This window comes from Pongo pygmaeus, chromosome 6 (assembly GCF_028885625.2).
Source record: "Pongo pygmaeus isolate AG05252 chromosome 6, NHGRI_mPonPyg2-v2.0_pri, whole genome shotgun sequence".
In the NCBI taxonomy this organism is placed as follows: domain Eukaryota; kingdom Metazoa; phylum Chordata; class Mammalia; order Primates; family Hominidae; genus Pongo; species Pongo pygmaeus.
The window spans coordinates 53,781,439-53,809,376 of NC_072379.2; the positions used below are offsets into that span (position 1 = coordinate 53,781,439).

Consider the following 27,938-nt stretch of genomic DNA (forward strand, 5'->3'; position numbering starts at 1 on the left):
GAGATCCTGCTTGCTTTTATGTTGGTGTAATCTTTATTTTAAATGAACTAATGATGGGATTGTTCTTCATGTATGGAGCATACCTGAGGTAAGACTACTACTGAATTAAGAGACCTTTCAGTGGGCTTATACAGACTGGCTGATATTTTTTGATTAAATGAAAAGGAAAATTAATGAGATTAGATTCATATGAGGAAAGTTTGTGGATTTATTTGATTTTTTCAGAAGCTTAACCAATATCATGTAACCAGAAACTGGAGATGTCACTAAAATTCTATCTCAAAGGCATCCCTTTTATCCTGTAAGGATTTTTTTTTAACTAATTAAGATTTCCTAACAAAGGCTTTAATGGAATATGTCCTAGTTCATGTGTAAAATTAACAAAACATTGGAGGAGATCTTTGGTTAGCAGTAACAGCAGCTTATTTCTAATTGTATTCTCTAAGGATGAAATTAAGAAAGCAGTATGAAAAACTGTGAATCACCTGTGGCAGGCACTTACATCTGCTGGCCTGCCTATCTTGATAAGAGTACCACGATGAAGAAGCGGTGAGACCGGTCTCAGGTGATAAGTTGAAATTAATTTCAGCAGTCATGTGTTTTGCTCCCACACTTAATTGCTCCCTGAGATAGCCAAACCAGCGAGTTTTTGTCAATGAAAACTAAGGTGAAGTCAGTTTTGGTTACATCTAGGAAAGTATCTGCCTTTCTCACAAAAGGACAGACTTAGCTGCCCCTTCTCTGTTTCTTCCTGTTTTATTACACTAGGATGTCATGCCCAGAACTGTAGCAGTCATCTTGTGACCATAAGGGAAAGGCCATAAAAATAGCAGATATATCCGGCCTACCATCCTGCTGCTGCTGCTGAACCAATGCCAACAGATACTTATCTTTCATTTTCTTGTTGAATGATATAATGAACAACATCCATATTCTGTAAGCCACTTTTGTTAGGTTTTCTGTTTCTTTCAGTGGAACATATTCCTAGCTGAATCATCAGATTTCTTTACAATGTTATTCTTGTTGTGCAAAACATTTAAAATTAAAATTAATTAATAGCTTTACTCTTTTTTTATTTTATTTTATTTTATTATTATTATACTTTAAGTTTTAGGGTACATGTGCACAATGTGCAGGTTAGTTACATATGTATACATGTGCCATGCTGGTGTGCTGTACCCATTAACTTGTCATTTAGCATTAGGTATATCTCCTAAAGCTATCCCTCCCCCCTCCCCCCACCCCATAACAGTCCCCAGAGTGTAATGTTCCCCTTCCTGTGTCCATGTGTTCTCATTGTTCAATTCCCACCTATGAGTGAGAATATGCGGTGTTTGGTTTTTTGTTCTTGCGATAGTTTACTGAGAATGATGATTTCCAGTTTCATCCATGTCCCTACAAAGGACATGAACTCATCATTTTTTATGGCTGCATAGTATTCCATGGTGTATATGTGCCGCATTTTCTTAATCCAGTCTATCATTGTTGGACATTTGGGTTGGTTCCAAGTCTTTGCTATTGTGAATAGTGCCGCAATAAACATACGTGTGCATGTGTCTTTATAGCAGCATGATTTATAATCCTTTGGGTATGTACCCAGTAATGAGATGGCTGGGTCAAATGGTATTTCTAGTTCTAGATCCCTGAGGAATCGCCACACTGCCTTCCACAATGGTTGAACTAGTTTACAGTCCCACCAACAGTGTAAAAGTGTTCCTATTTCTCCACATCCTCTCTAGCACCTGTTGTTTCCTGACTTTTTAATGATCGCCATTCTAACTGGTGTGAGATGGCATCTCATTGTGGTTTTGATTTTCATTTCTGTGATGGCCAGTGATGATGAGCATTTTTTCATGTGTCTGTTGGCTGCATAAATGTCTTCTTTTGAGAAGTGTCTATTCATATCCTTCGCCCACTTTTTGATGGGGTTGTTTTTTTTTCTTGTAAATTTGTTTGAGTTCTTTGTAGATTCTGGATATTAGCCCTTTGTCAGATGAGTAGACTGCAAAAATTTTTTCCCATTCTGTAAGTTGCCTGTTCACTCTGATGGTAGTTTCTTTTGCTGTGCAGAAGCTCTTTAGTTTATTTATATCCCATTTGTCAATTCTGGCTTTTGTTGCCATTGCTTTTGGTGTTTTAGACATGAAGTCCTTGCCCATGCCTGTGTCCTGAATGGTATTGCCTAGGTTTTCTTCTAGGGTTTTTGTGGTTTTAGGTCTAACATTGAAGTCTTTAATCCATCTTGAATTAATTTTTGTATAAGGTGTAAGGAAGGGATCCAGTTTCAGCTTTCTACATATGGCTAGCCAGTTTTCCCAGCACCATTTATTAAATAGGGAATCCTTTCCCCATTTTTTGTTTTTGTCAGGTTTGTCAAAGATTAGATGGTTGTAGATGTGTGGCATTATTTCTGAGGGCTCTGTTCTGTTCCATCGGTCAAGTAGATTACATCGTATATCTAGAAAAATTTTAAAAGTTTATGGATACAGTATTTGCAAGACTAAGAAAATTTACAATGTTACTAGATGTAAACATTAATATTAAAATTCAAAATTATAAATTTTATACTTTAGCATCAAATAGAAAATGAAATTTTGAAAGGATGCTATTTAGAATAGCATTAAAAGCATGATGTTCCTCAGAATAAATCCAACAAAAGATATATATGACAGCTATGGGAAAATGATTAAAACATTCCTGAGATATGTCTAGGAAAATCTAAGTGGAGAGATATTCCACATTCATTGATTGAAGACTTGATATTAAAAAGGTTTATACATTCAATGCTCTACCAGTCAAAATTCCAACATATTTTTTTGTTGACTTTGATGAGCTGATTTAAAAGTTATTCAGAAATGCAAAGGGCCAAATACAGTCAAGGTATTCTTGAAAAAGGAGGATTGGCACTATCAACTGTTGCTATATTATAAAGCTAATGGAAAAAACACTATGATATTGGCACAGGAATAGACAAATAGATAACCGAAATAGAGTACAGCCCAGAAGCAGAAATGTACATTTAAAGGCATTTGATATATGGAAGACTGGGTATTGCAGATTGGTGGGTAAGGAGAGGCATTTTAATAAATAGTGCTGGAATAATTGGGAGATCATATGGAACAAAGAGAAATTGGAACTATATAAATAACAAATCCAAGCTGGATTAAGCACTCAAATATGAAAGACAAATTTATAAAGTGTTCAGCATATAATATAGAAAAAGTCACTTGGAATAAGAAATGATTTCTTAAACAAGATACAAAAATCCAGCCATGAAGAAAAACTGATAAATTTGATGAAAAGAACTTCAGTTCCTCAAAAGAACTGTAGGATAAAAAATAAACCTCAAAGGGAGTGAAAATATTTACAAAGTCTATACCCTACCTACTATCCAGAAATTCCATTCATTAATTTGATAAATATTTATTGAAAGACTGTTGTGACCAGGAGCACTGTTCTAGGTGCTTGAAATACACAACAGAAATCTCTGTGCTTGTGAAGTTTATATTAGAGTGGGAAGATAAAGAAGAAAGACAACCTGATAGAAAAATGGAGAAATTGTTTATGAACTGATATTTCCCAGAAGAACACCAAATGGTCAATAAACATACGTAAAGTTGACCACCATTATTAGTCATGAAGAAAATACAAATTCAAACTACAGTGAAATACTAACTCACATCTAATAGATTGATAAAGGAGATTTCATCCACCACAGGTGGACATATAAATTGGTGCAACTATTTTGGTAAACAGTGTACATTATCTGGTAAAGTTGAAGGTATAGATACCTTGTAACTCAGCAATTCTAATTTAAAGTATTTATTCCCAAAAAAGTATTGCACATGTGTACTAGGAAGTACATACAATGATATAGTAGCATTATTTGCAATAGCTTCAAACTGGAAACAACCCAAATATCCATTAACAGAGAAATGAATACATTTTGGTTTATTAACATGGTGGAACAGTATACAATAATGAGAATGAATGAACTATACAGCTACACACAACATGGTTGAATCTTACAAATATAATTTTGAATGAATGAATCCAGGTATAAAATTTTAAAAAATACTGCATTCTTCCATTTGTATGTTGTTTAAAAACAGATTAAAGTAAATCATAGTTTGATACATATTTAGAAAGAGTTATGTTGATAATCTCAAAAATCAGGTCAGTAGCTGATTCTTATCTTGGAGGCTGGCAAGTGGACACTCAGTATAATCATTTCTCTATTTCAATTAATTATATGGTGACTACATGGACATTCTCTTTACAATAGTTCTATAAGCTAGAAATTTTATGCACTTTTCTATATGCCGTATAGAAAAATATAAGCTCATTAAAGTATTTTGAGGGAAAAGGATTGCTTTGAGATTGTTTGGGCAGGTTTAAAAATGTTCTTTTTTTAAAAAAAGTTCTGTTTTTGGGCCGGGCGCAGTGGCTCACGCCTGTAATCCCAGCACTTCGGGAGGCCAAGGCAGGCGGATCATGAGGTCAGGAAATCGAGACCATCCTGGCTAACATGGTGAAACCCTGTCTCTACTAAAAATATTTAAAAAATTAGCCAGGCATGGTGGCGGGCGCCTGTAATCCCAGCTACTCGGGAGACTGAGGCAGAAGAATCGGTTTGAACCGGGGAGGCGGAGGTTGCAGTGAGCCGAGATCGCGCCACTGCACTCCAGCCTGGGTGACAGAGCGAGACTCCGTCTCAAAGAAACAAACAAACAAACAAAAAACCAAAACAACAACACAAAAGAAATGGTTTTTATCTTTCATCTGATTTTTGTATTCTGCATTATTGCTTCTCTGGGACTCAAGTAAAGAATATTTGCAGTAGTTTAGACAGTTCTAAGTTAATGCTACATGAAACTGTTAGAATCTTGTCTTCATCTCTCAATCCCTTCAATCCAGTTTCAAAAGATAAACATTTGCCTTTATTCAGAGTATTCAAAGGATGTGATCTAGACTCTAAAGTGCTAGCCTGTTTCTTAAAAATCATTTTATGTGGCCGGGCACAGTGGCTCACGCCTGTAATCCCAGCACTTTGGGAGGCCGAGGTGGGTGAATCACGAGGTCAGGAGTTTGAGACCAGCTTGGCCAACATAGTGAAACTCCATCTCTACTAAAAGTCAAAAAAAATTAGCCAGGCATGGTGGCATGCGCCTGTAATCCCAGCTACCCGGGAACCTGAGGCAGGAGAATCGTTGGAACCCAGGAGGCGGAGGTTGCAGTGAGCCGAGATTTCGCCACTGCACTCCAGCCTGGGCGACAGCGCAACACCCCGTCAAAAAAAAAAATTATGTTCACACCTTATGTATTTTATTTAGAAAGTACTTTAGCGATAATAAATTATAAAATTGAGATTAATTTATATGTACACTTTTTAGAGTTGTACATTCAGGATTTAAACATCAACCACATGGGTATGGTTTTGTACTATTATGTTTTAAATATGATTTAAACTATGGTTTTAAATTCTGAGGTAATTTTGTGAAAAACTCACTATATTTTACATGAATTTAGATTGTATACTCTGTTATTATTATTATTTTTTACAGTGGGACTCAACTAGGAGGTCTTATTACAGTACTGTGCTTCTTTTTCAACCATGGAGAGGTTTGTTTTCTAGGAAGCAATTTTTAAGAAATAGAAGGGGCTATAGAGGAACAAGGAAATATACTCATCAAAACAATATATAATTGTATACTACTTATGACTTCACAATATTTTAAAGACCCTTGCGTTATAAGTTGATATTTTAATCATGTTGATTGAAATGTTTAAATAGCTAGAATTTCAAACATGAAATCTCTTGCCTTATTTTTAGTAAATATATACATATATTCTGTAGAGCAAAGGAAATACTGTACTTGTTGAGTTGAATCATGTCATGCACATTATCTGATTTATTCCCACTAAACTTTTTTTGTGGATGGTGGTAGCCTCACCATACAAGTTATGAAATTTAAATTTTGAGAAAGTTAAGTTACTTATCCACATTCCACATTTACAAATGATGAAGCTGGATTTCCCATTCTATGTCTGTCTGCCTCTAAAACCTGACATGTATATATTAATTTATAGTTTATAAATTATGAAATTACAGTTATATTTTATAAAAACATCATGTATTATATATATAATATATATATATTCAGCTTTTTTACTGTGGTAAGAATAAGTAACATGGGATCTGCCCTCTTAACAGATTTTTAAGTGTACAATACAGTATTAACACAATGCTATGTAGCAGATCTCTAGAACTCATTCATCTTGCCTAACTGAAACTTTGTATACGTTGCACTCCCCTTAACAAGAATGAAAGAGGCCTCAGGGCTGACAGCAGGGACACAGTTAAGACACTGCCACCTGCTCCCTCACTTCTTTGTGTTACATCATGCTGTCTGTTCAGTAATGCAAACTGCTGAATTCGAAATAGACATTAACTTACTAATTCAGCCCAATGAAGCATAGTCCACCTAAAAAAGAGCTCATAGAAGCTTATTTCAAATACAGTGGATTCATTCAACAAAATATTGAGTACATACCATGTCCATGCTCTGTTAGATGCTGAGGACATGGCAATGAAAAAGAGAGAGATTCTGACTCCTAGCTCTTGGGAGCAAAATATTTAATATGTTATGACACAAGTTACGTAGGGTAGAAGTACTTTTTTTTTTTTTTTCAAGATGGAGTCTTGCTCTGTTGCCCAGGCTGGAGTGCAGTGGTGCGATCTCGGCTCACTGCAACCTCCGCCTCCCGGATTCAAGCAATTCTCCTGCCTCAGCCTCCTGAGTATCTGGGATTACAGGCATGTGCCACCACGCCCAGCTAAATTTTTGTATTTTTAGTAGAGATGGCGTTTCACCATGTTGGCCAGGCTGATCTCAAACTCCTGACCTCATGATCCACCTGCCTTGGCCTCCCAAAGTACTGGGGATTACAGGCGTGAGCCACCATGCCCGGCCAGGGTAGAAGTATTTTATCCATTGCTATTGGGTTAATTTTAAAAAATCAGTTAGATAAAGGAATCATAAAAATTATACATAAAAGCCTTATATATATTATTTTAAAGCAAACAAATGCATTGTCATTCAACAATGTGCTTTTTAAAAAGACAAAGCTTTTTCTTTGAGTGTGCCAGACAACTGTTGGTATAAGTTGACTTTCTTATATGTATCATAATTCCTCTTCCAACGTTTACAACTTTGGTATCTTGGAAGAGGAGCAATAACTTTTAAGACCCTTGCAAAGTAATAAGAGTTCACATTCTTTCTAGAATTTCAGAATTTTTGATGGAAAATTTTTCTAATACTCTGACCCATATATCTTAGAAGTAATTTTAAAGTTTGTATAAAAATTTAATACTTTCATTACATGCATCACATTTGTAGTTCCCAAATACTTCTAGTTGTTTTTAAAATATATACTTAACCTTTTTTAAGGTACATTTTACAAATTCTGAGGCAATCGTAGCTATTCAAAGTATGCATTTATATTCATTGATACTTGTTACGTAGAAACTCTCTTGGTGCTTGCAAATGACCTAGGTGACATGTGTTTAGGTGTTTGTCTCAGCATGCATATATCCCAAAGCCTGGGATGCCAGGATCATATGCCAGGATCATACTGCAGGGCTGGGCTGCGGATCTAGTTGGTCAGTCCCAGAATTCTCACAACTCTTATACGTACAATCTTGTTTGTCCCTTGGGTTTCCTTTTGCTCGGTCTGATATATCTGTTGCTGGTTTCTGGACATGGTAGTTAATTGCTCTCTACTTAATGGCCTCATGCGTTAAGAGAGCTTCAAAAACTGAGAAGCTATGCCAGACACTCAGAAATGGGATCTAGTGAGCCTAGTATTAAAATTACTAAAATAAACTCACCCCTGGTTTTTAAGTATGTTTGTTGTAGTAAACATGATGTAAAGTGGGCATTTTGTTGATTTCAGGCCACCCGTGTGATGTGGACACCACCTCTCTGTGAAAGTTTTTCCTGTCCTTTCCTTGTACTTCAGATGTATATTTTAACTTTAATTCTCAGGTAACTTCGATTTATAAAACAAAGTCAAATAAATTATAATTTAAGTTTCTTAAAATATACTTCAATTCAGCACTTTGGGAGGCCGAGGTGGGCGGATCACTTGAGGTCAGGAGTTCGAGACCAGCCTGGCCAACATGGTGAAGCCCCATCTCTACTAAAATACAAAAATTAGCCAGGTATGGTGGTGTGCATCTGTAATCCCAGCTACTTGGGAGGCTGAGGCAGGAGAATAGATTGAACCCGGGAGGCGGAGGTTGCAGTGAGCCAAGATTGTGCCACTACACTCCAGCCTGGGCAATAGAGCAAGACTCCCTCTAAAAAAAAAAATGTAAATATATATATTATATATATACTTCAACCTATGAAGTTGTAATTACCAAATTTAGACCATTTTTAGTAATTTTAAAAGTAAATTGAGTATGGAGTTAAGAAAATAATTCAAAATTGCTATGTAAAAATTGCTCTCCATTTAAGAGCGTAGGCTACAGGTTTTAGATAACTACATTATGTTTTAATAAACCAAAAGGTATGTGTTTGTATATAGTTTGCCAAGATTCAAAAGTTTTTGAGAAACAATTACATTTTCTCTTCAAAGTTTAGGTACACTGACATTGTTTTCTAACCTGTGGTTTTGATGGATGTGCCATGAAAAAAGTGTTCTGTGTGCAAATGAATTTGGGAAATGCGGAGTTAGATGGATAAGGAGTACACATATATTCACATATTTATGAAGCATTTCTGAACAACCAATGTTTCTAACAGGACAATCAGTTTCATTTCAAACTTTTTTTTTTTGGATACACTTTTTTTGTAGGGATTACATTTATAAGCATTTTAGATATTGAAGAGGTCTGAGAAATGAACCAAAAACCCCATAAGTCGTAGAATAGTATAAGTAGCCTTATCAGAGAAATAAGTTTGATGGAATACTAATGAGAACTCTCACTGAATGAAATAAGGATCACTATCTCCTCCAAACTCCCAGAGGACCCCATTCTTCACCTACTAGTCCCTGGCAGATTCTGCCTTATATAAAAATCATTTGTTTTTCTTCCTTGTTTTTTAAAACAGTATATTTATGAATCACCCACACATTTACAAATTTTTATTTATTTATTTATTTATTTATTTAGAGATGAAGTCTTGCTCTGTCACCCAGGCTGGAGTGCAGTGGCACGATCGGCTCACTGCAAACTCTGCTTCCCGGATTCAAGTGATTCTCCTGCCTCAGCCTCCCAAGTAGCTGGGATTATAGGTGCACGCCACCACCCCCAGCTAATTTTTGTATTTTTGGTAGAGGCAGGGTTTTGCCATGTTGGCCAGGCTGGTGTCAAACTCCTGACCTCAAGTAATCCGCCCACTTCGGCCTCCCAAGTGCTGGGATTACAGGCGTAAGCTACTGTGCCCGGCCAATTATATGTATTTAAAAGTACCACTGGAAACAGGGACCATGCCATATTTATCTCTTTAACCACAGAACACTGTACACATCCGTGCAAATATTTGTGGCACTCAGATAAAGCTAATTGAAGAGTGGTAAATAGTAGTGTACTGGGGTGGCACAAACCTTGAGAATGGAGCAGGCTAACTTCCGATTTCTTACCAACCTGACAAGTATATTCTGGGGTTGAATTTGGATTTAGGAACCTCCTCCTCATTCAGATTTCTATATCTTTGCTCTACACTTTGTCTTCTCTCAAAGATTAGGTGATGGAAGCTGCCCATTCTTCATCACCCCTTGCTATTCATTCCCAGTTTAATTCCTAGGAAGGTGGGTTATTTTTATTTTTTTGAAGTGATATCAGTCTGGTCAGTCAGGGGTTTCATGGAATAAAATGTCTTAATTAGAACATTTAGGGTTGTATCATTGAGGGCATGTGCTATACTCTGTATCTTAGTCAAAAGTAATTTTTGTTTGAAAAATATAAGATTACAAAGTACATAATGAATATTTTATAACATTAGTAAACAATATGAACATTTAGAATTTTGTTTTTGAAAATTTATATATGATTGTACAAAGATTCATCAGAATCCAATACAGCATTTAAAAAAGGAACAGTTACAGTTTTATTATTTAGGTAAAATGTTTGTGTTTCTTTTTTCATATCTAAAAGTTACTGTAATTCTCTGTGGTAAAAGGTGTTGGTTCCCAATACATCTCAGTAATGCAGAATGGACAATTTAAACTTCCACATGCTTCAGCTGAATTCTAGAACGATTTTTTAATTTTTTAAGGTTCTTTTTCCTTAAATTTTTTCCCATAGTTGTTAACTTATTACTTTGTCAGCACTTAATTTCTCTTCAATGTTTTTTGAAACAGAAAAGTGGTGTTATATAAAAGTTGTTGCTACACATACAGGAGAAGCATGTTGAGGTGTGCAGGGGCAGCGCCGTGTCCTATTTTCTGACCTCCTTGCTGGAGTATTAAATTTCTAATGTCATGCATATGTAGAGGAAAATGAGCTTTTGTATTTAAAATATTTAACGGTAAATTACAATGTTATTTTTAAAACTCTAATTTTGATTGCTTCATGCAAGGCAGGAAGTATTTCAATTTCTTTTTAGTATACTTTAAAAAGTTAACTGTATTTTGTTGTATTATAGTAAAGGTAATGGAATAATTTAGATTTTATCATTTTGCAATTAGTCTTTCTTTTCAATGACAGACTATTTTTAGGGTGAAACTTATTGGTATCAATTCTCTCTGTTAAGGACGTTGAGCAATGATAGAAGGCCCTTCGTTGCACTCTGTTTTTCCAATGTTGCTTTTATGCTTCCCTGGCAATTTGCTCAGTTTATTCTTTTTACACAGGTAAGATGATTTTTTAAATTAATTTTTATTTTAAGTTCTGGGGTACATGTGCAGGATGTACAGCTTTGTTACATAGGTAAATGTATGCCATGGTGGTTTTTGCACCAATCAACCTATCACCTAGGTATTAAGCCCAGCATGCATTAGCTATTTTTCCTAATGCTCTCCCCACCCCATCCCCCAACAGGCCCCAGTGTGTGTTGTTCCCCTCCCTGTGTCCATGTATTCTCATTGTTCAGCAACCACTTATAAGTGAGAACATGTGGTGTTTGGTTTTCTGTTCCTGTTGCTGAGGATAGTGGCCTCCAGCTCCATCCATGTCCCTGCAAAGGACCTGATCTCGTTCCTTTTTTATGGCTGTGTAGTATTCCGTGGTGTATATGTACCACATTTTCTTTAGCCAGTCTGTCACTGATGGGCATTTGGGTTAATTCCATGTCTTTGCTATTGTGAATAGTGCTGCAGTGAACACATTGGTGCATGTGTCTTTGTAATAGAATGATTTATATTCCTTTGCATATATTAATTAAGTTGAATGCAAGATGCACTTGGTTGTTTCCACAGAAATTTTTAAATATGGTTACATTTATGCCTTAAAGATTTTCAAAATAGGGAATAAAGTTTACTTAAAGGTATGATTTTTATGAAATAATATAATTCCACATTCTTTTACTGTATTGATTAGTTTGACAGATTTTAAGGCTCAACGTGTGAAAGAGTTTTTCTATTATTTTTATTCACAAATGTTATTTTTGGTGTTTGAGATAATATCTGTATGTATCTACCTAGAGATTTTCCTTTTGTCCTGGGAATGATTCTGGGTGCCAAACTACACAGCATGCTAAGGGCCAATCCTACTCTTCACAGCAGGATGTTCTGTGTCTAATCCAGCTAAATGTGGGCTGTTTTATCTGTGGAGCAGAATTTTACCTGGCACCATTTCTGCGAGCTTTAATCATAAAGCTCATCATTGCTTAAGAGAGCTGAGCCCATATCCTGTTTCCAAAGCAACTACGTAACTAGTACCAAGAAACTGAATTGGGGAAGCAGAGAGTAAATGGAGAATTTTGATGAAATTTCATGATACTAAGATTTTCCATCAGAGTTCCTTCCTGCATAACAAATGCTGATGATAATAATAATATTCTATATTGGAAGTGAGAAATTCTGCCAAGAAGTCTCATGCTGCCAATAGCCTACAAAGAATGAAATTATAACCCCAGCTCAATTGGTGCTGCATGTTTAAAGTATTCCCTCTGTTTTACTTCATGATAGTTGGCCCCTTTCAGGTTATAACACAGACATTATTCTATGGTTTTCATTATTTGCACATGCCAACAGAGTAGAATAGATTTTTAATGAGCATCACTTCATTGCAAGCAAATTTATTAATCCAGTGGTACTGATGAAACTAAGAAGCTCTTTGGGGCCGGGCATGATGGCTCACGCCTGTAATTCTTGCACTTTGGGAGGCTGAGGCGGGTGGATCACGAAGTCAGGAGTTCAAGACCAGCCTGGCCAAGATGGTGAAACGCTGTCTCTACTAAAAATACAAAAAAATTAGCCGGGCATGGTGGTGGGCACCTGTAATTTCAGCTACTCGGGAGACTGAGGCAGAGAATTGCTTGAATCCGGGGGAAGGTGGAGGTTGCAGTGAACCGAGATTGCACCACTGCACTCCAGCCTGGGTGACAGAGTGAGACTCAGTTTCAAAAAAGAAGAAAAAGAAGGAGAAGGAGAAGGAGAAGAAGAAGAAGCTATTGAGTAAGTTTGATATTGCTGTAATGATTTTCTAGACATTCTCTGGATATATACTAGGCTTTTATTTTTCTTTACTATTGTATATAGTTTTGTTTGTATGTGTGCATTTCATGCTTACAGAGGGATAATTCAATGTTATTTGTTATTTTCTGGGAGTACATTAAGATTTATTCTTTATTGTGTTTTTCATAGATTAAGGTTAAAATTAGTTCATTGTGCCATCACACCTGGCTAATTTTTTAATTTTTTGTAGAGATGAGGTATCACCTCTTGCCCAGGCTGCTCTTGAACTCCTGGGTTCAAGCAGTCCTCCTATCTTGGCCTCCCAAAATGCTGGGATTATAGGTGTAAGCCACCATGCCTGGCCCAATTTTTTTTTTTTATGACTTCTGTGCTCTCCTGGAATTTTCAATCCTATCAGTTATTTCCTTGAGCATTTGAAGCAAAACTAAAGACATATCTGATTATGCCAGACAAGTGTTTGAGTGATCTCCAAGCTAAGAATAGTTTTTATATATTTAAAGGGTTATAGAACAAAAATAGAAAAAGAATATACAAGAGACTGTATGTGACCAACAAAGCCTAACATATTTATTATCTGGCCTTTTATATAACAAATGTGCTAATCCCTGATCTAAATCTTTTGTGGCTCTGTTTCTATTGTGTTAGTGATAGTGTCTTATCTCCATCTATGCTGGGTTATTTTTGATTTGGTGCTGGACATTACACATGAAAAATTGGAGAGGCAAGTAAAAAGCACTAATAAATCTTGAACCACCTTCATGCAATCAGATTGAGATGATCCATAGATGGGTTTCAGTCTTTCTCAGGGCTGCTTGATTTCTGGTTCACTATTATAGTATGGCCTTTTGAAGCTCCAAACTAAAGCACCCTTCTTGGTGCACTCTGACTGCTGAATCTGCTGAAATACCTGCTCAGCTTGTTGGTCTCCCAACTGCCTCTCAGCTGGCAGGCATCAGCCTCTGTTGAAATTGGCAGATACCTCTGGGAGAAAAGTGGCCCAAAATATCATGCTCATTGGTATAGATTGCCATCTATCTTTTTAATTCCTCATTTGCTTTGTTAATAATCTGTGGCTTTTGTGCATATTTTTAAAATATGTTTATTTATATATTTATATTTTTCCTAGCCATTCTAGTTCTTAGTGGGAAGGTTGGTTCAAATTCCTTTGCTTACCGTTACTAGAACTGTAGCCCTCCTCTTATATGTACTTTGCCTGTGAATAGTAAAGTGTTAGTTTTCTATACTTTTTTCACTTTTGCTTTTTTATATTATTTCAGATAGCATCATTATTTCCCATGTATGTTGTGGGATACATTAAACGAAGCAAATTTCAGAAGATCAGTTATATGAACATGGTAACATTTTTAATATATGTAAGTCAAATATTAAGATAGGTTCTCAGAGTTTATAAAATCGAAGTGATTCTGTTTTATAGAGTACCTCCTCTTTGGTAAGATTTAATACATATGGTATTGGTGATATCCAGAAGGAAAACTGGAAATGTGTATTATAGATGTCATGTTATAACACATTGTACTTTCAACTAGACTGTAGATGTGTTTAACTCTCTAAAACTTTTATTTGTATGTTTTATTTATTATTATTACTACTTTTAAAACTGCCTTTTCTTTCTCGGACATGAGATTTTTAGCATTTTGCCTGAATATGACACTCTAACTGAAATTTTATATTCTTGCAATTTTGTTTTTGGCTTAGATCCCAAACATAGCTTCCTTAAAAACATACTGGGTATATACCCAAAGGACTATAAATCATGCTGCTATAAACACACATGCACATGTATGTTTATTGTGGCATTATTCACAATAGCAAAGACTTGGAACCAACCCAAATGTCCAACAATGATAGACTGGATTAAGAAAATGTGGCACATATACACCATGGAATACTATGCAGCCATAAAAAATGATGAATTCATGTCCTTTGTAGGGACATGGATGAAATTGGAAATCATCATTCTCAGTAAACTATCGCAAGAACAAAAAACCAAACACCACCTATTCTCACTCATAGGTGGGAACTGAACAATGAGAACACATGGACAAAGGAAGGGAAACATCACACTCTGGGGACTGTTGTGGGGTTGGGGGAGGGGGGAGGGATAGCATTAGGAGATATACCTAATGCTAAATGATGAGTTAATGGGTGCAGCACACCAGCATGGCACATGTATACATATATAACTAACCTGCACATTGTGCACATGTACCGTAAAACTTAAAGTATAATAATAATTAAAAAAAAGCTAGTAAAGCTTCATAAATAATAGAAGTCCTGAAGTCTAACAAAAATAAGATTAGTAAAACTGGTATTTATAACTAAGTCTTTCTTGTTATATTACTCCATTGATAAAACAATAGAAATCATAGACTTATTTTTCATTGTTCCAAGTAGCAGATGGAGAAAAAGTTAAATTCTGCCAGATAGAGTTTATAGTCTTGAATTTTAATACTTAGAATCTAGCAGTGACTTGAAATTCTATTATCATTTGGCCAAGAGTCATTCATCTTTATACAAATAAATTTGCATTAGAAATGGCTATATACCTACAAAGTATGCATTATGCCAATATGTGTAATAACCATTAATTGTATTTTTTTCACTTTTTTTCAGATTTCAGTTATCCTTAGTTTCATTTTGATGTTTGGAAATTTAATGTACTTCTTATTATTTTTTGTCATTGTTAATGACGTGGGTAAGTGTTTAGTTCATAAAGTTGGGTTTTTTTAACTTACCAAATGGCATGTTTTCCTGTCTAAAACAGGTATAAGAGAATAAATAGGCCCTTTCCTGATTATCATTCAACATGACACAGTTCTTCCCAAGGAAACCTTTTTATCTATCTTATCCTTGAAAAATATTACAGTATGAAGTGTTTCTTTTTAAGACAGTGCCCAGGTAAATATTTAAAAATTATCATAAAGTAATAAGACTTACTTTAAACATATCCCATTTTATGATAAAAATGACTTATTTTCTCCTAAGTCACTTAAGGAGGTTAAGTACTCATTGCAGTGACACTGCCATTGCCCAGAACATTTTTGGAACTCCTCAGAGTTTCCTTCGCAGATATGGCACATTCTTTAGAATGTCTTCACTGGTGGCAAATCTTTGCCTTTCAAGAATGGATTTGATTTTTGGAAATGACCAAAATTTTGTGAATATTTTGTGTGATTGCACTGGGTAATACAGATCTTGCTCAAATGATGGTGTGACAGTAAAGTCATAAGACCAATTATTTTGCACCTATAACTAAATTATTTCTGAAGGCAGTTTAGAAAGTGTAGTTCCAAACTACTTTGAGCAACAGCAAGATAATTAGAATAAGTGTGTAGTCTCCTCACAGGAACTACATGGAATGACACTCATTTGGTTATGTGTTTGGAAGGGTGGTTTAGTAAATCAGTTCTATTACATTGTTGTCATATTTCTGATATCTATAAGCCAGAACCTAGAATATTCTCCTCTACCTCCCTTCTCCACACTGATCAGAAATGATACCAACTACAGTAATGCCAAAATATGGCACTTTTCCATGTATGGTGCAGTGATTTAATCTTTCAGGATTGCCCTTTATGTTTTAACATTTTTGCTTTCCATATCCTTTTTCCCTCATAGTAATTAATCCCTCCTCTTTGTCTCCCCACAAAAATGCTCTTTCTTTCCAACATTTTGTCAAACTATTCCACTATTACAGAGTAGAGGACTCCTAATAGTGTGCTCATCTACCTCTTTTAATGAAAACATTTTTATATTGAAATATAGTACAGATAAAAACTGCATAAAGGAAATGTTTTGTGTGCTGACTTAGTGCTGGCTAATGCTGATAAGTACAGTCTCCCCTCTGTGTCTGCAGGGATTGATTCCAGGACACCCCCAACCCTTGTGGATACTAAAATCTGCAGATGTTCAAGTTTCTCATGTAAAATGGTATGTTATTTGCATATAATCTATGCACATCTTCCTATATATTTTAAATCATCTCTAGGTTACTTGTAACGTCCAATGCAATATAAATACTATGCAAATAGTTATATACTATATTGTTTTTTATTTGTACTTTTTAAACGGTATTATTATTATTATTATTATTTCAAATATTTTCTATCTGCTGTTGGTTGAGTCTGCAGCAATTGGAACCCATGGATGTGGAGGGCTGACTGTGTTATGTATTATGTGGCAAACATTCTTAAACTACCATTATATCAAAATTATAACTTTCTAAATGAGTGTAGAAGCCTCCATGTGACCTGTCCCAAAGCACTCCCTTGTACTGCCCTAAAACGATAATGACTGTCTTGACTGCTATGATAGTAACTTTCCAGCATTCCTTTATAGTTTCATTACTTAAGTTTCTCTTTTTAGCTACAAGTTTCCTGCATATCTGCCTGGTTTTATCCTCATGAAATTTATTTGTTGAGGAACCAGAGTCATAGAACATGTGGAGGATTTCATGGTCCAGATTTTGCTTTTTGAGTTCTTGTGGTGTAGCTAAGCATGTTCCTTTGTCTCATGGTATAACTTAATATATTAGAAATTGGATCTGAAACTTGGATTGCTTCAGGCTTGATCACTTTGGCAAGTCTATAGTATTGTTCCTTCATTAAAAGGCACATAATGTCTCTCTTTATGGTACTAGCCATCAGTGCCTTATGATGGATCTGTTAATTCAATAGGGATTGCAAAGTGGTCACATTCTAATCCATCATCTAAAGTTCATTTAGGAAAAGTAAAGTAAGTGTTGATTTACCTCTTTATTTGCAAGTTTTAAAAATAATTGATTCCCTGTCATCTTCCAAATGTGGGCTCTTTGGGCTGTGTATGTATGTGTTTAGGTTTCATTAGGAACATAGAGATTTAAACATTTTTTATGTATTTCAAGTTAATTGAAATTAATATCTTTACTCATTCTCAGATTGTTTCTTTGTTGACCAGGGGAGCCTCTTTAGGTTTCTCCTAAGTTCTCTGACATGACACTCGTGGTCTGATAGCATACTTGTGTCATATATGACAAGTTTTTCCAGGTCTCTCTTGTGTACTCCTGCCCAAAACCTGGAGGAAGCCATTCCTGCAAGGCACCCTCCTTGCCTTTACTGGGGAAATGGTGTTTTAAGACCGCTGTCTGGGACCCAAGGATGCTCATTGCTACTGAGTAGGTCATTGTTTCTAGGCCTTATTAGTGGGCAGAGCTAGGAAATATTATAGGTTGCAGGCTCTCTCTCTTTCTTTAAAAATCTACCATGAAAATATGTGTGTGTGTGCATGCATTTATGCTAAACTAGCTCACAAGTTCTGATAGATATTTCCAAATCAAATTCAAGAATATAGAGTTTTTACTTAACTCTTTCTATCCTGTATTTGTTTTTTTGTTTCTCTTGAGTCTCAAGAAGCCAGGGGATGATAGAATATCATATTTCCATTTGCCTTGTCCCAAAGCGTGTGCATGAGAATTGCCATACTGCACCACGCACAAGATTATGAGAAATAATTTTTTGCATATCCTTCTTTCGTTCTCTTCACCCAATTTTTTTTTTTTTTTTTTTGAGATGGAGTCTCGCTCTGTCACCCAGGCTGCAGTGCAGTGGCGCGAACTCGGCTCACTGTAAGCTCTGCCTCCAGGGTTCATGCCATTCTCCTGCCTCAGCCACCCGAGTAGCTGGGACCACAGGCACCCACCACCACGCCTGGCTAATTTTTGTATTTTTAGTAGAGACGGGGTTTCACCGTGTTAGCCAGGATGGTCTCTATCTCCTGACCTCGTGATTCACCTGCCTTGGCCTCCCAAAGTGCTGGGATTACAGGCGTGAGCCACCATGCCCGGCTCTCTTCGCCCATTTTTTTTTAAACTAATTCTGTATCTGTATTGCCAGAACATAGAGTATTGCATACTGTACTTTCTGCCTTATAAATCTTATTTCATGTTTTTATGTGAACAAATATACATTTATTTATCACCAGTCTTTATGTCGTTTCTCCTAGTTATCTTGGTTATTATAGTCTTGTTCTACAAGATAATTTCTTCAATTCTGATGTGTTTGTCACAGTTTGTTTTGTCGCCTTTTACTTGAAAGTGAAGTTGGCTCTATGTAAAATTCTTGTCTCTTTTATTTTTACTTTTTCTTTCTTTTCTTTTTTTCTTTTTCGTTTCTTTTTTTTTTTTTTTTTTTTGAGATGGAGTTTTGCTCTTGTTGCCCAGGCTGGAGTGCAATGGTGCAATCTTGGCTCACTGCAACCTCCAACTCCTGGGTTCAAGTGATTCTTTTGCCTCAGCCTCCTGAGTAGCTGGGATTACAGGTGCCCGCCACCACGCCCAGCTAATTTTTGTATTTTTAGTAGAGATGAGGTTTCACCATGTTGGCCAGGCTGGTCTCGAACTCCTGACCTCAGATGATCCACCCTCCTCTGCCTCCCAAAGTGCTGGGATTACAGGTGTGAGCCACCACACCTGGCCATCTCTTTTATTTTTGGTGTTGAGTACTTGTTTTACTTCTGTCCAAAAGGGTTGCTGTTAAAAGTGTTATAAGTTTTGATATGTTATAAACATATCACTTTCTCTTGAATACTTTTATCTTTTTTTTTATTGCTAAAGGTTTCTTCTCTTCACCTTTTATAGCTCTTAAGGCATTATTATTATGTTCATTTCCTCATATTCCTTCTACTTTAATTTTTGTGTCTGAAATTATTGTTTTATTTCAAATTCTTTGATTTCTGTCAGCTCATTTCTCAGTTTTTCTAATTTTGATTTCTGTCATTCTTTCACATATTTTAGTATTTTTAAATGTCTTATTTTAAATGGCTCATTTTGAAATATAAGTTTAGTTTAATTATTCAATCTTTCATCCTTAAGTAACAGTGTTAGCTATAGGATTTTTCAGAGAAGCCCTTTATCAGGTTGAAGAAGTTCCCTTCTGTTCAGTTTGCTGAGTTTTTTCAAAAATGAATTTTGAAGATGTGTTAGAATCATATAGTTTCTCTTTTCTGTTTTGTTAATGTGCTGCATTATATTGGTTGATTTTCAAATGTTATAGCATCTTTGCATTCCTTGAATAGACCTCACTTTGGTCATGCTGTATTATTATTTTTTGTTGGATACAGCTTTCTAAAATTGTGTTCATAATTTTTGCACCTAAGTTCATGACAATAATTGGTTTATAGTTTTCTTATGACATTTTTGTCTTTTTTTTGTTTCATGGCAATGCTGGTCTCATAAAATGAGTTGTGACGTGTTCTCTCATCTCCAGTTTTCTGAAGAATTTATGTAAAACCATTATTATTTCTTCCCTAAATATTTGGTATAATTTACCACTGAAACCATTTAGGACTTTCTTTGTAGGAATGTTTTTAACTACAAGTTCCATTTCATTAATAAGGTATAAGGCTATTCGTGTTATCCATTTCCTCTTGAGTGAACTTTGGTTGTATCTTTCAAGGAATTTTTACATTTTATTTATGATGTCAAATTTATTGACAAAGGCATAATATTTTCTTTCTTTTATGCATCTATAGTATCTGTAGTGATAGTTCTTCTTTCATTCCTGGTATTAGATGTTTGTGTTCTATTTTTTTTTTTTCTGATCAGTCTGGTTAGAGGTATATCAATTTTATTAATTTTCTCAAGGAATCAGCTTTTGGTTTCATTGATTTGCTGTACTGTTTTTGTTTTCTGTTTCATTGATTTCTACTCAATCTTTATTACCTCATTTCTTCTGCTTACTTTGGGTTTTGCTCTCCTTTTTTTCTAGGTTTTTTTTTTAAAGGTATAAAGCAAGGTCATTGACTTGAGACCTTTCTTGTTTTTTGTTTTTTTTTTTAAACACAGGTGTTTAGTGTTATAAACTTTTCTTAAAGCACTGCTTTATCAGCATCCCACATATTTTGATAAAGTGCATTTTTAAATTTATTTCATGTTATTATCATACATTTTACTTAAACATATGATATAGAAATCTCAATAAATTTTTGTTTTTATTTAAACAGTAAATTACCTTTTAAAAGTATTCAAAATTTTTAAAACGTTATATATTTATCCCGTAGTTACAATTTTCAGTGCCCTTTACTTGTGTACAGCCAGATTGACCTACTGTATTCCTGCTGTCTGAAAGACCTCCTTTAACATTTCTTTTAGTACAAATCACCTGGTCATGAAGTCTTTATTTTGCCTTCATTTTTGAAAGGTATGTTTCCTGGGTGTAGAATTGCAGGTTAACAGCAATTTTCTTTAAGAATTTAAAAGATGCTGCTTGATTTGTCTTGTTGTTTGCATTTTTTTCTTATGAAATCTGTTGACATCCCTAAGCTTTCGTCTGCAAATAATATGTTACTTCTCTAGCTGTTCCCAGCTAGAGATAAGATTTTCTTTTTACCACTGATTTTGAGCAGTTTGTTTATATAATGTGCCTTACTATAGCTTTCTTTATGTTTCTTGTATTTAGGATTCATTGAAATTCTTAGATCTTTAGGTTTACAATTTTTATCAAATTTGGAAAAATTTTGGCCAGTATTTCTTCAAATATTTTTCTGCCTCCCCACCTCACTTTCATTTAGGGACTCTCATTACATGCATATTGGGCTGCTTGAAATTGTTCAGTGGTTCATGGAGCCTATGTTTATTTTTGTTCTTTATTTAATTTTGGATAGTTACTATTGCTGTGTCTTCAAGAGTTCACTAGTTGTTTTTCTGCAGTATCTAACCTGTTGTTAATCACATCCAGTGTATTTCTCATTTAAGTCATTGTAGTTTTCATATCTAGAAGTTCATTTTGGATCTTTGAAGTATTTTTGTGTCTCTAGTTAACATGTTCTCTCTCTGTTACCACTTCTTCACCATGTGTAATACAGTTATAGTAACTGCCCCAGTGCCTCCACCTGCTAATTCTGTCATCTGTGTCAGTTTCAATTAATTGTTACTTCTCCTCATATCGTAGTTGTGTTTTCTTGAGTGTTTGCATGCTTGGAATGTTTACTTTGATGCCAGGCTTTGTGAATTTTACCTTCTTAGCTGCTGGATATTTTCTTATTCTGATAGCTATTCTTGAGCTTTTTTCTGTGATGCAGTTAAGTTACTTGAACATAGGCTGATCTTTTCGGGTCTTGCTTTTAAGATTTGTTAGCTGGAATTAAAGTAGTGGTTAGTTTATGGCTAATATTGCTGCACTCTGAAGCAAACTCTTCTCTGTAGACTACCTGATGTGCCCTTTGGCTGCACTATTTTATATTCCCACCAACAGTGCATAAGCATTCCAATTTTTCTACATTTTTGCCAAGACTTGTTACTTCTGGTTTAGTTTTTGTTTGTTTTGTTTTACAATGGCCATCCTAACATGTTTGAGGTACTATCTCATTGTGGTTTTGATTTACATTTCCCTGATGATAAGTGATGTTGAACATCATTTTAAATACCTGTTGGACATTTGTATTTATTCTTTTAGGAAATGTTTATTCAAGTCCTTTGCTCATTTTTAATAGAAATATTTGTGTGGTTTTTTTTTTTTTTTTGCTGTATTCATCAGAGATACTACTGGCCTGCAGTTTTCTTGTAGTATCTTTTTCTGGATTTGGTATCAGAGTAATGCTGGCTTCATAAAATGTGTATAGAAGTGTTCTCTTCAGTTTTTTGGAAGAGCTTGAGAAGGATTGGTGTGAATTCTTATTTAAATGTTTCATAGAATTCTCCAGTAAAGCCATCTGGTTTGAGGTTTTCCTTTGTTGAGAAAATTTTTATTACTGATTTAATATCCTTATTAGTTATAGGTCTGTTGAGTTTTTCGTGTTTTCATAATTTACTCTTCGTAGCTTGTATGTTTCTAGAAATTTATTTCTTATAAATTATCTAATTTTTTGGCATATAATTGTTCATAGTTGTCTCTATAATCTATTTTGCTTGGTATTTTAGTTTTTTAGGGTGAGAAAGTAAATGTGGTTCCTGTTATGCAAACTTCGACAGAAGCAGAAGTTTCATTCTGATTGATTTTAGTTACTTTGGGTGAAACATAACCATGTTTCAATGAGGAAGAAATATAATTATACTCAGAAAATATTCCCTACTAAAAAAAATACATATATATTTATTTATTTATTTATTTATTTATTTATTTAAGCCGGGCGCAGTGGCCCATGCCTATAATCCTAGCACTTTGGGAGGCCGAGGCGGGCGGATCACGAGGTCAGGAGATCGAGACCATCCTGGCTAACACGGTGAAACCCCGTCTCTACTAAAAATACAGAAAATTAGCCAGGCATGATGGCGGGCGCCTGTAGTCCCAGCTACTCGGGAGGCTGAGGCAGGAGAATGGCATGAACCCGGGAGGCGGAGCTTGCAGTGAGCCGAGATACGCCACTGCACTCCAGCCTGGGTGACAGAGTGAGACTCCGTCTCAAAAAAAAATAATAATAATAAATAAATAAATAAATAAAATAAAAATAAAAATAAAATTATACTCAGAAAATATTCCCCACTATTCCTTCCAGCCCATTCTCTCCACCTTTCTTTTCACCCTGTTACTGCCTATTCCTTGTAGATAAGAAATCTCATTAGTTTTCTGGTTGACCCATTTAGTTGGGCTTTTTTGAGTACTAATAACTGTTATATGTGTATTTTTTATATCTCCTCTTGTTATATTAAAGATAGACTTTTGCACATTTTTTTTTGCATTTAACAACATATCCTGGATGTCAGTTCATAGAGATTTTCCTCATTATTTCTGGTAGTTTCCTAGTGTTCTACTGTGGATTTACTGTAATTCAGTCACTCTCCTATGTCTGGGCATTTAGGTTGTTTCCTAAATTTTGCATTTACAAACAATGTTGCAATGAATAATCTGATACATTTATATTTTCCTATTGGAAGTTTAGTAATCCTGGCTCACCCTGGGAATTTCTACACCAACTAAATGATATTTTGAATCTAAATCTAAATAATATGCAAGTCCAAGAATTCAGCTTCTCATGAGAGCACTGTTTTCACCCCAAACTTGGGAATAAACAAATAACCTATCAACTTGTAGAGATGGTAGGTGAAGTATTCTTAGTCACTGTGTGTCTTAGTCAGTTTGGGCTGTTAACAACAAATTTATCACAGACAGGATGGCTTAAACAACAGGAATTTATTTCTCACAGTTCTGGAGGCTGAGCAGTTCAAAAATCAAGGTCCCAGCTGATTTGGTTCTTGGTGAAAGCCCTTTTTATGGTTTGCAGTCAGATGCCTTTTTCTGTGTCCTCACATGGTAGAGAGAGACATCAACTCTCTAGTCTCTTGTAATATGGGCACACTAATCCCATTCATGAGAGTTTCACCCTCATGACTCAATTACTTCCCAGAGGCCCACCCTCCAAACACCATAACACTGAGGATTAAAGATTCAGTCTATGAATTTGAGGTAGACACAAATACTCAGTCCATAGCACTGCAGGTATAGTTTTGAGGACCCTAGCTTTATGTATTAGTCTCAATTCCATCTTCTTACCTTGCATAGACCCAAGGCCTCTTCTGCCACCCTCCCTTTACAATACAAGCCTATAATTGTGACCTTATTCTGCAGGCCTTTATAAAGACTGCCAGGGGTGGTGGTTCTCTGCTAATTAATATTGTATTTTTAAAAATTCACCTTTTTTCTAGCATCAGAAGTTCCTTCTCTTTCACAAGAGTATACATTTTTAAAACATATTTAAATATTTTATTTGGCAGTTTGGAGAGGAAGGATTTTCATGTTAGTTTAGTTCACTAATGTTGCTGGATAACTCACATACAGACTTGCATGGATGCTGTCATTTGCTCACATACCATTTACCTTTGTAGAGGAATTATCCTGCAGAAAATGGCCAGGGTATCTAAGTGAGGAAATAACTTGATTCAAGAGGCAGCTTTTTGACACACAAATGATTTAACTCTCACCTCAAGGACTTGCTATATCCAAAATTTGAAAAATAAACAGTTAAGGAGGAAAATGGCTGGTGATAGGTGAGATGGAACAGGGTGGCTATGTAATTTTTGAAATGTACCATATATACAAAATATAAATGTTAATTGAATTGAATTGTTTCATTTTCCCTTATGTGCATTTTAGCCAATAATTCTAAAGAGAAATAAAATTTAAAAACTGGGAGCATCTGAACTCAACTTTTGGGTAAGATTCAGTGTTTTTAATGCAGTTCATTTAAATTCTACTTTTTATTTCTATAAACTGAACACGGTTAATAGGCTTTAAAATGCTAATGACTTATAGTTAATAAATAGCTACTGTCTTAAAAATAGCTACTATCTAGGGTAGATAGATATGTAAGGAAATAGTCCTTAGCAAAGACTAGAAATCATTTTCAAGAAGTTAGCTCACGTATTTCACAACTAACTTTCAGGCCACTCTTCCTCTATGTTTCATTCTGCTATATCCATACAGCCTTGCTTTTTAAAATTTGTCTTGAGTTTCTCTCTTTAGCTTCAATTAACCTTCCCTTCAACATAACTCAAGTTTGTAGTTTCTTTCCAGCTTTCTCCTTTTCTTTCCTCTGCATCTATCCATCATCTATCTCTCTTTCCTTCTGCTTCCAACTTTAGACTCTATTACTTTTGTCCTTTTAACATTTTCCTTACGGTCTCCCAGCCCCTTCTAATTTGAACTTAGCCACTGACTAATTTTTGTTTGGCTTCTTCCCAAATATGCAGATGGATGACCCGTATTACCTCCATGGTTTCCTAGTAAAATAAGTTATTAGGCAGGTAGTGCAACTCCTAAATTCTCTTCATATGAGACAGATGATATTCTTTTTCTCTGGTCTGTGATGTACTTCTATTAAAAAATAAATCCTGGGCCACACACAGTGGCTCATGCCTGTAATCACAGCACTTTGGGAGGCCAACGCAGACAGAGAGCTTCAGCCCAGGAGTTTGAGACCAGCCTGGGCAACACGGCAAAACCCCATCTCTACAGAAAAATAGAAAAACTAGTTGGGCATGGTGGCATGAGCCTGTGATCCCAAATACTCAGGAGGCTGAGGTGGGAGGATTGCTTGAGCCCAGGAAGGTTACAGTGAGCCATGATCACCCCACTGCACTTCACCCTGGGTGACAGAAGAAATGAACTGTATGTTTACATGTTATATATTGAGAGGATAATCTGGAAATGTTATAAGTTGAGGAGGTAGGTTCCTACCTACAATACAAGAGAACAAAATGGAAGGAGTTGCTATTTTCTCCTTGTTGGAGGCACTCTCCCATCCTTTATGGTGAAAATATAGAAAGATTTGTCCACTGAGTTGTTGAATGAATGACATGATGCTTTTTTTGTCTTTTTATTATTCTTTATTGGTTCTACCAATTTGACTCTTTACCCAGGCCACCTGTCCTTAGGCATGCAGGCTTTGTAGAAATTCACATATCGACATTACACTTTTAATATATAATTCTTTCACTTCAGAAAAATTGAGCAATTTAATAACTCAACCCAAAAGAAGGTCAGAATTTCAGTTGCAAACTATTGAAAAATGACAATAAATAGAAAAGTGTCCATAAACATCAAAAAAATTCTGCCACGGCTGCACTGAAAGGAAAATTTACCGTCTTCATTTTCAACATTTTCAGTAGTAGACTGGAAAGAACATGAATTGACTAAGTTTTAAATTCAAGAATATCAAAGAAACAAAAAAATCTAAGTAGGGAAAATTTGAGATTTAACCAAATGTTCAGCTTACATTTTTTAAGCCTCCATAGGTATTATTTTCTGTTTTTAGCTCTGTATATCTTTGGCAAAGATAAGTATTTATTACACACAACCTGAACACGGTATTTTTAGATCTAAGTGATTCACTTTAGAGTTTAATGTCAATAGAAGCAAATTCACTGTTTAATGGGAGACTTGAGTTTTTGGTGGCAAGGTAATTATTGAATTGAGCTCATGCTGAAATTTACAAAGGTGAACTTTGTGTGTGCCATGAGGCATGAGAATCATTACAAGAAGGGAAATGGAACCTCCAAGATAATCTAAAGCTCAGTGCTAAGGCCAGATAAGGATAGTATGAGAAATGATATTCTTACTCATGAGCATAGACTCAAAATTTCACCTAGATTAAAAACATTCCATACACACAAAAGTATAGAAGATTAGTAACTCAAGAACAGCCATATATATGATAAAGATAATCCATTTGTGATAAAACTGGCTTATTCTAGGAATCCAAAGATGTTTCTGGAAAATCCAAAAATGTAAATTATCACACTAACAGAATAAAAGAGAAAAATATGATCATCCCATTAGATGCAGAAAATAAAATTGATAAAATTGAACACCCATTTATAATGAAAACGTTTAACACAATAGAAATAACAGTTTTCTCAACCCAGTAAAATTCTTCAGCAGTCATTAGTCTTATAATAAGGTATTTAGAGTGTTCTATTTAAAATCAAGATAAAGGTAAATGTGCTTTTTCACATTTTATTAAAGTCCAAACTAGCCTACTAATGCAAGAAAAGTAAATAATAGGAAAAAGAAAGAAACAGAAAGAAGGAAAATTTATTATAGTATCAATATTTACCTAGAAAGAATAAAATAATTGACAAATTATTAGGAATTAGAAGAATTCAATACCATGGCTAGATATAAGTTTAATATTCAAAAATCAATTGCATTTCTATTCTTTGGCAACAAACAGAAAACATTTTTTTAAAAATATGCCTTATGTATTAGGAAGAAAAATGCATAGGATCTAATGAATCTAACAAAATACATATAGTATTTGTATGGAAATTTATTTTATTTTTATTTATTTATTTATTTATTTATTTAATTTTTTTATACTTACATGTTTAATTTTTTTAATTTATTATTATCATACTTTAAGTTTTAGGGTACATGTGCACAATGTGCAGGTTAGTTACATATGTATACACGCGCCATCCTGGTGCGCTGCACCCACTAACTCATCATCTAGCATTAGGTATATCTCCCAATGCTATCCCTCCCCCCTCCCCCCACCCCACAACAGTCCTCAGAGTGTGATGTTCCCCTTCCTGTGTCCATGTGTTCTCATTGTTCAATTCCCACCTATGAGTGAGAATATGCAGTGTTTGGTTTTTTGTCCTTGCGATAGTTTACTGAGAATGATGATTTCCAATTTCATCCATGTCCCTACAAAGGACATGAACTCATCATTTTTTATGGCTGCATAGTATTCCATGGTGTATATGTGCCACATTTTCTTAATCCAGTCTATCATTGTTGGACATTTGGGTTGGTTCCAAGTCTTTGCTATTGTGAATAATGCCACAATAAACATACGTG

At 35.2% G+C, this 27,938-nt stretch overlaps 1 protein-coding gene across 1 annotated transcript; it reads left to right on the forward strand.

Moving 5' to 3' along the window:
- Positions 1-27,116, forward strand: LOC129040931 (putative C-mannosyltransferase DPY19L2P2). Its single transcript, XM_054495873.1, has 9 exons — positions 1-88; positions 5,565-5,622; positions 7,957-8,048; positions 10,764-10,863; positions 13,926-14,021; positions 15,283-15,364; positions 16,526-16,599; positions 24,732-24,791; positions 25,484-27,116. Exons 1-8 carry the CDS (start codon positions 51-53, stop codon positions 24,759-24,761), a joined length of 570 nt encoding a protein of 189 aa, XP_054351848.1. The 5' UTR covers positions 1-50; the 3' UTR covers positions 24,762-24,791; positions 25,484-27,116.
- Positions 27,117-27,938: the final 822 nt, after the last annotated feature.